Raw genomic sequence first — 11,912 nt, forward strand, 5'->3', positions numbered from 1 at the left:
ACTGGTTGAATCGTGATTAACATTAGCCACCTGTGATGAGATGAGTGGCTTGGTGGATGAGAGGGGAGCACTGGATGTTTTTTATCTTGTCTTTAATAAAGCTTTTGACACCATCATAATGTCATCAGACAAGCTGATGAAGTGCAGACTAGGTAAGGGTGTAGTGTGGTGGATTTAAAATTGGTTGAAGTGCCATGCTCAGGGGCTTGTGATCACAGTCACTAGTGGTGTACCCTGGTGGGGGGTCAGTGTTGGGTTGAGTACTGGTTATCATCCTCATTAATGACCTGTATGGGACAGGTTTCTTACACCCTCAGCAATGTTGCAGGTGCTACAAACTGGGAGGAATGTCTGCTTACAGCAGATGGTTGTGCTGCTGTTTGGAGGGACCTGGGCAAGCCAGAGAAATGGACTGAGAGCAATCTCATGATATTAGGCAAGGAAAAGTCCTGCATCTCATGAGGAGTATCACCCTACAGTAGCACATGCTCGAAGGAAGTCAGCTGGAAAGTAGCTTTTCATGAAAGGATCTTAGGGTCCTGGTGGACAAGGTGGTAACCACAAGCCAAGAATGTGTCCTTGATAGAGAGAAAGGCTGTGACACCCTTGTGCTGCATTAGGAGAAACACTGTCAGCAGGCCAAGTGAAGTGATCCTTTCCCCCTCCTTGGCACTTGAGGGGCCACACCAGCAGTACTGTGCTGCACTCTGGGCTCCCCAGTACAAGAGAGATGTGGACTTACTGGAGAGGGTCCAGTCAAGGGCCACAAAGGTGATTAAGGAATAAGAGTATTTCTCATGAAGAGAGGCTGAAAGGGCTTGAACTGCTCATCCTAATGAAGAGAAGGCTCAGGAGAGTGTGGTGAGGAAATTTTACCAATGTTTATAAATCCCTGATGAGAGGGCAGTGAGCACAAATTAAAACCAGGAAGGTCAACCTGAACACAGGAAAACAATTTTGTTGGTGAGTGGTCCCTTCCAACTTCAGTATTTCTGTGGGGATTTTTCCCCCTCCTCTTTCTTTTTTCCCTCTGAATTTAACAGGACTAAAGCAACAACCCCTTTTATTGTTTTCTTAGACCTTGTTCTTCTGGAGTTGAGGTTTTGTTGAAAACCAAGCCCTTTGCTGTTGTTCCCAAGGCTGGGGTTTTGCCTCCATTAATTTCTGAATGAGTAGTTGTCCTCACTTGGAGTGAAGTGAAGAGCAGTCCTTTTAGAGGCCATTGGGAATACAGGTGAAGCAGTGGTGGAGTGGTTTTAAGCAGCATAACTTTAGAATTGCTTTTCTATAGACAAAGATACCTAGAGAGCTAATGCACCAATGCTGCTCATACATCCAGGGCCATCTGTACTCCTTAGGATTGTACTGAGCGCTTTGTGGCAGCGAACTCAAAATCCACCTTTACTATATTGGAATTCATTCAGGCTTGCATAGACATTTGAACTGTTATTGAACCTAGAGCTCTTCAGGTGGAATACTCTTAAGTGTAAGTTCACTTTGTACCCTCTTTTGTAACTCTTCTAGAGACTGCAGTGTGAGAGGAACTGACAAGGTCTTGGGCAGTGCTGGGAGAATTGTCTGGAGTAGAATGGTGGGGAATAAAGACAAAGCTAAAAATATCTTACCCCACACACTTCTCTGTGGTAAAGACTCAGCTTGTTCCTTCATCCCTGACCCCAGAGCAGCACAGAGAGGATGGAGGATAATGGGGGTTGCAGTCAGTTCAAAACACTACATCTATGTTGCTTCTTTCTTCTCACGTCTCCTTTGCTCCAGTGTGGAGTCTCTTCCGCAGGATATGATCCTTCATAAACTGTGCAAGCTTGGGCCCTCTCCATGGGCTGCAGTCTTGCAGGAACACACTGCTCCAGCATGGGTTCCCAGTGGGCCACGGCTTTTGCCATAAAACTCTTTCTGCATGGGTTTCTCTCCCATGACTGCAGCTCCTGCTAGGTGCCTGCCCCAGTGTGAGCTCTCCATGCAGCTTTTTTCAGGATCTCTCAGTCTGTTCTGGTGTGGAGTCCTTTGTAGGCTCCATTTTGGATATCTGCTCTACTGTGTTCCTCCACAGGCTGCAGGGCAGCAACCTCTTTCACCATGGTCACTTCCACAGGCTGCAGGAGTATCTCTGGCACACCTCCTTCCTCTCTTTCTTCACTAATCTTAGTGTCTGTAGAATTGTTCCTTCCCTCCCTCCCCACTCCCACAGAAACTCTGGAATACTTTTTACCCTTTCTTACTATCACAGAGACACCAGCAGTGTCAATTGTGGGCTCAGCTTTGGCCAGTTATGGGGCTATTGGAGTCAGGGGGAACCATCTGTGTCCAGTATGGGGCAACTCAGGCCTCCCTCACACAGCCCACCTCTGCTGCCAGCACCTTGCAGTGTAGACCTAATATGCTTGCCTTAGTAAGGGTAATCCAATACCACTTCTAAGGTAACTGCACATGGCCTGGAATTAAGTTTGCTTCGACTCTGGCTGGTTGATTGATGCACAAAACCCAGACATGGATGAAAATAGATTTGTGGTGTCATGTCATTTGCATGATGGTAGCCAGGAGTCTCAGCTCTTGAGAAAATGTGGCTGCATGTGTAAGAAGTTTGGTTATGGTGGAGTAAGCATTCATCTTTGTATTCTCAGCCCGTGCTGGTATCTGGTGTCCATAAGAAGTTGAAGTCAGAGCTTTGGAAACCAGAAGCTTTCAGCCTGGAATTTGGAGATCAAGATGTAGATTTGGTGAACTGCAGGAACTGTGCCATAATTTCAGACGTGAAAGTGCGTGACTTCTGGGATGGCTTTGAGATAATATCTAGTAAGTAATATCTATGGCTGACTAGTTTAACTGAGCAGTCTGTCTTGCTACCTTCAACTCCTCCTTTTCCATCTATTTTCTCAACAACAAAACCCCAAAACAAATAACAGCAAACTAAAAACAAACAAACAGACAAAAGATAAAGCACACAAAAGCCCCCAAACCAACAAAGCCAAATGAAAGGAATCCAAATAGCTACCAGTCTCATCCAAAGAAGCCATTGTTCCTTAGATCTAATGCACCCTAGAAAATACTTTATTGGTGAAGACAAGGGCAGGACTGCCCAAAACCACTTCCATCTGTTCTGCTGGCTGTTGATGTGTGTAACTGTTATGTGTCCAAAGATGATCCATTTATGGAATTTTATTTATTGTTTTTCAATTAACTTTCCTCAATGAAATTAAACCTCAGTTACCTTCAAGCCTGAGCATGGAAAATTTCACCTCAACATGAGGAGAACCTTCTTTACAGTGGGGGGTGACGGAGCACGGGAACAGGCTGCCCAGACAGGTTGTGGCATCTCCTTCTCTGGAGACTTTCAAACCCCACCTGGATACATTCCTGTGTGGACTACCCCAAGCGATCCTGCTTTGGCAGGGGGGTTGGACCTGATCTCTTAAGGTCCCTTCCAACCTCTAATGTACTGTGATACTTTCAGTAAGACAGTAAGTAATTTGACTCCCTCACTCTCCATACAACCTCAACTTCTATTGTAAATCTGGAAGGACCCTGCAGAGTTAAAACAGACAGAGGCTTATGTTGCTGAAACTTGGACTCAATGGAATGCATCAACTAAGTAAACTAGATAGTGCAAATTATTTTTGTAGTACATCATCTGCAAGTACAAATACAACTTTCTATGTACTCTGAATAGCAATGCTGTGTGCATACCTCATGTGCTAACACATTACTTAATGGCTGAGTTCTTTGAGAAAACCTTTTATTGAGTGTGGATGTGGAAACTAACCAGTTGAAATGCTTGGGGATGTAACAGGTCAGATTAAAGGACTTCTGAAAAGCAGAATACTCTGGTTTAGCTTGTACATACCTAGGTGAGAGTGGTCTTACAATTTGCAGATGTTAGAGTTGTAACAGTTCATTGCAATGCTGCAGTTGCAGTGTTCTGTGTAAAACAATTTCTGTACTTACTCCTGTGTGCACATAGCAGGAGTGGTGAGCTATTGGATGATTTCATGGAATATTTATTCAGCAGCCAACCAAATGACAGATTTGTAGGCCAAGAGTATTCCCTTCCCTACTCGTTTTCCAATCAAAGAGCTCTGAACTTTGTTTTCATGTGGTTCCAAGTAGAGAGTCTTGTGGTTTGTACTGTTAAATTTCTTACTGTTTCTGTTGTTCCTCAGAAATAGAGGGCCTGGAAGAATGTGACAGTAAGGATGTGTTAGTGTGGTCTTTCTGTGTATTAACCATAACTGGGAACCTTCACAAACTTCACTTTTTGTGCTAGGGCATTCCTGAAAATAGCAAATTTGTATGGGTCCAGTTATCTTTGAGAAATGTTATTTGTAGTTTATCTCCAGATGCTCCTCTCAGCAAAAGCAGCTGATGCTGTTCTTCAGTTAATGCTTTTACCACACTTGCATGAGAAATGGTAGTAATCTAGATTGCAAAACCTAATCACTTCTGATAGTTTCCTTTACATGTGTTTTATATAGTGTTTTTCAGCCACATGCAATCTCCAGCTTGAGTGTTACTTGCTGCTAGTCCAGAGAGTTCACACATACTAACTCATAAGAAAATTGTTTGCAGAATATGTAGTGACTGCCTTCTCTGTGCTATGAACTCTAGATTTCTCACATTTGTGTGGCTGCTCATCCTGTTGCCACTCACATTAAGTTATTGAACCATAGAAGTAGAATAGCCACTGAATTTGGAGGTGGTATTTAGATAATGCCTTCACTATTCTATGTTTTAGCTAATTTTAATCTTGTGCTGTTTACATTTAATACCTTTGAGTTAGGCCTACTTTTGTCAGGTCTGCCTTTTCGTTTTGATCCTCCTTAGACCTGCTTCTCCTTGCTGATGGCATGTTTGCAGGGGTTTGTGCAGTTCCATGTGTCAGATCTGTATGTTTACTTCCATGTAGCTCTTCATTCTGTCGTTTCTGAGTAGCCTTCCTACAAGTTTCTTCACCTTGTTTGGGTCAGAGATCTTTGAGTTCAAAATCTTGACTACAGGAAGTTCTGAACCATATATACATTGAAGTCCTTGGGCTTTTTGGTTCACTTGACTCTTTAAAATTGTAGGTCATCAAAATTTTTAAGTCATTCATGTTGGTTTGTGTATTTGCAGTGCTTAATTCCTTTTAATGTCAATAAAAGAAATTTTTGCTTGCTAATCTTGCAGACTAAAGCTGTCCTCTGTAGCCTGTTGGTGTGTAACGCAGATATGATTCGCAGGTCTTCAAGTCCTAGTTTCTTAGACTTGCTTTCACTTATGATGCTGTCAGCAGCTGTGCTAAGGCTGGGCAAGATTAGCTGCCCTTTGGCTGGCTGACAAGCACTGGTATGGTTGAAGCGGGGAAGAAGGGATATAAATGTGTCAGACTGCAATACACTCTGGTTTCCAACTGATGGCTTCATGTAGTATTGTGAAGAATCAGGCAGAGTGAGTTTTTCTCTCTAAACATGACACTGAGTGTTGTCTAAGTTGCTCTGCGTGCAACTTCCAGATGTGGCTGCTCTCTTGGCCACTGTCACACCTGAGGCAGAGCAGCAGCTGATGTGGTCAGTGCTGTCATGTCACACACCTGTGGCTGTGTACATAAAACCTTTCTGTGCTGTCAGCTTTCTCTGTTACCCGTCAGGGCTCATGTACAACTCTTGAAGAACAAATACTTGAATTTGACACCTTTGAGTGCCTCCAGCAAAGAAGAATTAAAAACTCCATGCTGTCTTTCTCAGTAACTACCTGCCATTTAGGTTTTTGTGTGTAGTGTACCATAGTTTCTTGCTTTGTACTGAGGTTAGGGTTGATTTCAGAGCATGAGCCAGTAACTTTAATTTTAGAGAAGCCACCACTCCTTGTGAAATGGAAGACAAAGCTCCTGCAGACTTTGATAAAAGCAGTAAGACAGAATGCTGTGCAAAGGCTTGTTTTCAAAGTTGAATGGAAGAGACTCTAAAACTTAGCAGCTGTGCGAGGTCTGTAAGAATTCTACTGAAGGCAATGATTGAACTGCTGTTCAGTCATACTGTAATTTTTGGAAGCCCAAATCAAAATCAGAATTCGTTTTGCTGTGCAATGTGAGATGTCTTGGTGCATAAGACTTAACGTGTTCAACAAGGCAATGGACTGTGGTGAAAAGATGTTACATGAAGGAATCTTAATTTGTTTCTTGCAGAGCGGCTCAGGTCAGATGATGGTCAGCCAATGGTACTAAAGTTAAAGGACTGGCCTCCAGGGGAGGACTTTAGAGACATGATGCCTACAAGGTAAGCAAAACGTTTTGTCACTGCCTACAGGGCTGCTGTGTGCACTACGGGAGGAAAACGTTCCTTTGTTTTCTTTTTGGTCTCCAGGTTTGAGGACTTGATGGAAAATCTTCCTCTTCCTGAGTATACCAAGAGGGATGGCAGACTGAACTTGGCTTCTAGGCTACCAAGCTACTTTGTCCGTCCTGATTTGGGTCCCAAAATGTACAATGCCTATGGTATGTGAGAACAGTTCTGCAGATACTGGGTTTCCTGACTCTTTATTATATTCTTAGAGCATATGGAAGTCTGTGAGATTATTCAAAACTCAGTGCTCATCCTAGAGCATGTTGTCATTTTCTTTAACTGTTCCTGGGACCTCTTCCTGTGCTAGTCCTTTCTCTGTCAGATGTGCCCTTTCTTTCCCTTGTGGTTTCCAAACATGTATGTATGATTAACTTTGCAAACATCTCTTACTTAATACATATATAATAAGCAAAATGCCAGTACAGGGTTCAAGGGAAGTTTTGAGACCAGATGATGATACATTTGAGAAGAAAATTAGCCATCCGCTGGGCACTTTGATCTGTGCATTCACATTTCTGACCAGGGTTGTAATTTTCTTAATCCACGTCTGTCATTACAGCCAAAGTGTAAGACCAAACGGTCACCATGTTCAGCTTCCTGAATTGAATTATTTCATCCTCCTAAGACTCTAATTATATAGTAGGTAAATAGCATACAATTGCAGGAAACCTTTGTCTGAACATGCAGCACACATGGGGCTGTGGAGCATTAAACTTTCAAATGGTTGGCAGCATAGCAGTGTGGAGAGTATATGAACAATTGCTAAATGTCATATCAACTTGAATGGTTTCAGTTTCTGAATGCACTTATATTGAGGCCGTGGCTGAAAGTCGTTTTTGCAGACTTACAATTCAAAACAAGAGACTGGTAAAGATCCAGGATGTTTGTAAATACCCAGCTGATTTGGAAATTCTTGCAACTGCAGAGCAAGATAAATAACATTTCATGTAGTTGCTCTTTGTACTGAAAAATGTCAAGTGATACTGATAAGGAAAAAGCTGCAGCCATCTTGCAAACCAAGTGTGTGGAAGCAAATTCACTCTCATACAACATCTGCGGCCCTCTGTGAATATTGAGGGGGTGCAGGGTGTTGTAATGTTTTGCATTTCAATTATCAATACACCTGCATGCCTACTAACTTCATATTCTCAATCTCAGTTCCCTACTTCAGACTGCATAAAAGACCATAAAAATACTAATTAGCAGTAAACCTTTTTATTTGCACCACACATGGCATGAAAATAACTACTTCACCTGTCCTTTGACACCAGGTTCTTCTCTCATTGCTGTGTAAAGTTAGCATTCTAGAAAGGTCTTTCAGTCAGATGATTTGTATAAGAGTTTAAATAGAAATGGGTTTTATTTTGCACTCTATTATAGGCTTAATTACTGCGGAAGACAGACGAGTTGGCACCACAAACCTGCACTTGGATGTGTCTGATGCTGTTAATGTCATGGTGTACGTTGGCATTCCCATTGGGGAAGTGACCCATGATGATGGTAATGTTTGAGGAAAGCTGTTTTCTGTCCATTTAAAATCAATTGTATGTGTGAGAAAGAAGATTGTGACTTATTGTTTAAGCTTGTCATAGCTATGCGATGTGACCCAAATATGTATGTCTGCAGCATGCATTTTAAAGTGTAGTAGTGCTTCATTGATTCCCAGCTGTGAACGAACAGAGTTCTGCTAGAAATCAGGAGAAAGAGGAGTTAGGTTAGTCTTTCTTCTCCTTGTATTTGAATAATAGCAGTCAATTCAGTTGGAATTCAAGACTGAGTTTTGTGATTAGCTGTCAATTGACACATTTCCTGAATTTTTTAAGGTGAAGCTTGATGTGCTTGGAAAGGGCACTGTGTGGTGCAGGACTGCAGTAGCAGGGTAGCTGGATTTAAAGGCTTAAAATGCCCCTTCCTTTTCTATGTGCCAAAAATGAGAAGCTTTGCAATAATTTTGGCTTTACCTGGATTACCCTTCCAGAGGTTCTGAAAACAATTGATGAGGGAGATGCTGATGATGTAACAAAGCAGCGAATCCATGAAGGAAGAGAGAAGCCTGGAGCACTATGGCACATCTATGCTGCCAAAGATGCTGAGAAGATACGGGAACTTCTCCGGAAGGTATGTTGGTTACAAAAGAGGCTTGGGCTTAGAGGGATCCCTGACCAGATTGCTTACAGTGGCTGAATTGCTGTCAATATAAAGTGCATAGGCATTCTGATGCTGTCTTTGAGGATATTAATAGCTGTTACATTCTTGGGTTTTCAGCCTCGTCTAGAATTCTCCTACTAATACATCATCACTTAAGACCTAAATGAGTTTAATGAAAGTGGTGTCCTGCCTTGAAATTGTTTATTATCTATTCCTGCTACAGAGCTTCTTCTGAGCCAGAAATATCAAGGTGCTATGTCATGAGGTTTTCCTCTGTCTCTGTATCTTGACTCTAGGTTGGAGAAGAACAAGGCCAAGAAAATCCCCCAGACCATGACCCTATTCATGACCAAAGTTGGTACTTGGACCAGACCTTACGTAAGCGACTCTATGACGAGTATGGTGTACAAGGCTGGGCAATAGTGCAGTTCCTTGGAGATGCTGTGTTCATTCCTGCAGGTGCTCCTCATCAGGTAGGTATGCCAATTCTAAACCAAATAGGATAAATAGAATTGAATTTGAGGCCCGCAACCCCTGCAACTTCAAAATAGCTCTTAGTTAATATTGCTGAGTTGGGTTCCTTTTTTTTTACATTTGCAGGTATTACAAAAACTGTTTGAATTGAATGAGTCATTCTATTAGTAACAATTACATAAATACCTGAATTATGTGTATAGGACTGTGAGTGAATGGTGGGAAAGCAATTCTGTCTAGTGAAACTTCATCTAAGGGAACATGATGCCAAAAAAAGTGTTGAGAACAGTAGAGAGCTTGCTTTGAGAACACCAGTGTGGGGGGGAGAACAGGGAAGATGCAAGATGTCACCTAGCTTGTTGTGGTTCTGTTAGACACAATTCTGTGTGAGGTCACATAGTCTTCAGCTCCTGTTTCTGAGCAGTAAATGTAGAAGAACCTAACATACAGGGCAGGGGTGAGTTGGGGTTTTGTGTGGTTGACTAAGTCTTGATTTCTGTTATTTGGTATGGTTTGTTTTTGTAGGTCCATAATTTGTACAGCTGCATTAAAGTGGCAGAAGATTTTGTATCTCCAGAGCACGTGAAGCACTGCTTCCGTCTGACCCAGGAGTTCAGGCACCTGTCTAATACTCACACAAACCATGAGGATAAACTGCAGGTAACCATTTCATGATAGCGCTCCCTAAATATGTCCTGTGTTTTGCTGGCTTTATTCAGCACTAAGAACATGTGGATGGTGATTTGGGGGGTAGGGAGGGAAGGAAAAAGCCCAACTTTCAGCAGCCTTGGATGTTCCTGTTTGATAAGTATTAAAAAAACCAAAGAATGTCCCTGTGTCTACACTGTTATGTCATCACAAATTAATAACAAGCTGTTAGACTTCCAGATAGCTTTCCTGCTGTTGGACTAGTGCCTGTGTCAGTATTAGTTAAGTTTTTTGATGGCTGAATCCTAAATGACAGTGAAGTATAGCAGGCAAAAAAAGCCCCCAAAAACCAAACACAAACAAAAAACCCCAACCCAACAAAACTCTTAAAAAGGAAGAAGCAGTGCTTTGCTTTGAAGAGATGTGTTTATTTTACTGAGTAGACTTGCATTTGTTTTTTTATGGACTAACAGAAAATTGCTCTGGAAGTGAAGGCTGGCTTTATTTAAATCAGGGAGGTGGACTTGCAGTACTGGGTTTACAGGTGGGCCTGGTGATCTTAAGGGTCCTTTCCAGCCTAAATAATTCTATGATCCTGAATTAGTTCTGAACAGGAATGGCACAGAATGTTACAGGTTGGACTAGATATCTTTTGAAGTCCCTTCCAACTTCCCTGCTAGAGCAGGATCACAAGAACTTTTGCACAATAAAATCATGTATGTGATTTTATGGTATACTTCCTCCTAGCTCTCATGGAAGAGAGACTTTATCTTAACATAACATGAGTAAATGTGTAAGTTAAATAAGTGCAGCTGTCTAAAATATTTGTCATTTAGCTGTGGCACTTAAAATTTGTGCTGTTGACATCCTAAGCAGCAATAGTATATACTTCGGGTGTGCTTGCCAACTGTTGTGAATGTGGCTGTCAGATTTGATTGCACAGGTATGTGAGACTCTCCTTGTTAGTCTGTGGAAGTTGATTTCTTTATTTTTGTCCTATTACAGGTGAAGAACATTATCTACCACGCAGTGAAAGATGCTGTTGGCACACTGAAAGCTCACGAATCCAAACTAGCTAGATCGTAGGAATTGCTAATTCCAAACACCCTGTGAAGTAAGCCTTTTTGCTCACAGTACGTACAGGGACTGCACATGACTGCCTCTGCAGGAGCAGAGGCTTCTCAGTGAGAGCTGGTGTGGTCAGTATTACACACACTCTTCAGCCACTGTTTCCTATGCTGCCTCAACACTGAAGGTCTCACGGGAGGTCGCACTGTTATACGCAGAATTCCGATTCTAACGAAGGGTGTCATGTCCCTTTCCTGTGGCCTTTTGCAAATTGGAGTAATGTGGAAACCACTTGGTGTTCCTGCATATTATGATTAGAAATGGTATAAAGAGTGTGGATGTTTCTTTTCCTCATGCCTAGTTAGTCTCCACAAAGTTAGAAGGAATGTGCCGGAGGTGGGTTGTCCTACTGCAGACTTAGTTAATTGGAGCAAACTTCCCATGTGAGATACAGGCCAAGGAAAAGAATAAAGCTATTAACTGCACTCCCCTTCTCGTAGCCGTTTCTCTATACACTGTAGAGTTGCAGAAATAAAGGGAGAACCCACTTTTTTTCCCCAGGAGACTCCAGAAATAGGAGAATTGTGTATTTAGTGAAAAACTAGGTTTGTAGTGAAACAGTTAATATTTCATGAAAGTAGCTATTTTTAGTATTTTTGAAGTACCACAACTGTTCCTGGATTTTCAAGGAAAGGCGCATTACGTTTAGTCTTCCTTTCAATAAAATCAAGAAGTGAGTTTTAGAAAGCGGTCCAAAACAGCACAAAAACAGCCAAAGGAGAGTGAATAGAAATTGACACCCCATCTCCCTTGCCCATATTCCTCACCCACTTTACCCTCTCTTCCTCTGCCACCCTACTTCCTCAGAATGAGAAATAAAAAGGAGTATATACTCTGTTCTCGTGTGGAGATGTTGTACATCTCTCCCTGCACTGGTGACTGCAGGCAATAGTTTACCCCATACCAGTGCTAGCCGAAAACATCTATCCTTTCCAAAGTGAAGGAGAAGTTAACTTTCAGTGTCAACTTTGTCCAGAACTATTTTAAGTAAAATGTTCCTGCTTGATAGACCTGTATTCAGAATTTACTAATGTCAGCATCGACGCAATGGATTTCATTGTTTGGGTACATGGGGAAATGTATCTACCTTATATCCAGCTGTACTGTAGTGCCACTGCAGGCCTGTTAATATGTTCACGGTTATTTCATTTTTTAAAAAATAAAAGTCATTTACTGTAA

General features: G+C 42.0%; 1 protein-coding gene across 1 annotated transcript in view; it reads left to right on the top strand.

The window, feature by feature from the left end:
- The window catches only part of KDM3B (lysine demethylase 3B), a 48,958-nt gene extending 37,046 nt beyond the window's left edge, over positions 1 to 11,912 (top strand). Inside the window, exons 17-24 of the mRNA XM_068159350.1 lie at positions 2,643 to 2,814; positions 6,179 to 6,269; positions 6,357 to 6,487; positions 7,716 to 7,835; positions 8,314 to 8,453; positions 8,780 to 8,956; positions 9,483 to 9,617; positions 10,611 to 11,912. Coding sequence (XP_068015451.1) covers positions 2,643 to 2,814; positions 6,179 to 6,269; positions 6,357 to 6,487; positions 7,716 to 7,835; positions 8,314 to 8,453; positions 8,780 to 8,956; positions 9,483 to 9,617; positions 10,611 to 10,691 — 1,047 coding nt within the window. The 3' untranslated portion in view covers positions 10,692 to 11,912. The remainder of the gene's footprint in view (positions 1 to 2,642; positions 2,815 to 6,178; positions 6,270 to 6,356; positions 6,488 to 7,715; positions 7,836 to 8,313; positions 8,454 to 8,779; positions 8,957 to 9,482; positions 9,618 to 10,610) is intronic.

The sequence above is a fragment of the Melanerpes formicivorus genome, unplaced genomic scaffold (genome assembly GCF_026170545.1).
Source record: "Melanerpes formicivorus ecotype bairdi unplaced genomic scaffold, bMelFor1.0.p_v2 SCAF_2, whole genome shotgun sequence".
Lineage (NCBI taxonomy): Eukaryota > Metazoa > Chordata > Aves > Piciformes > Picidae > Melanerpes > Melanerpes formicivorus.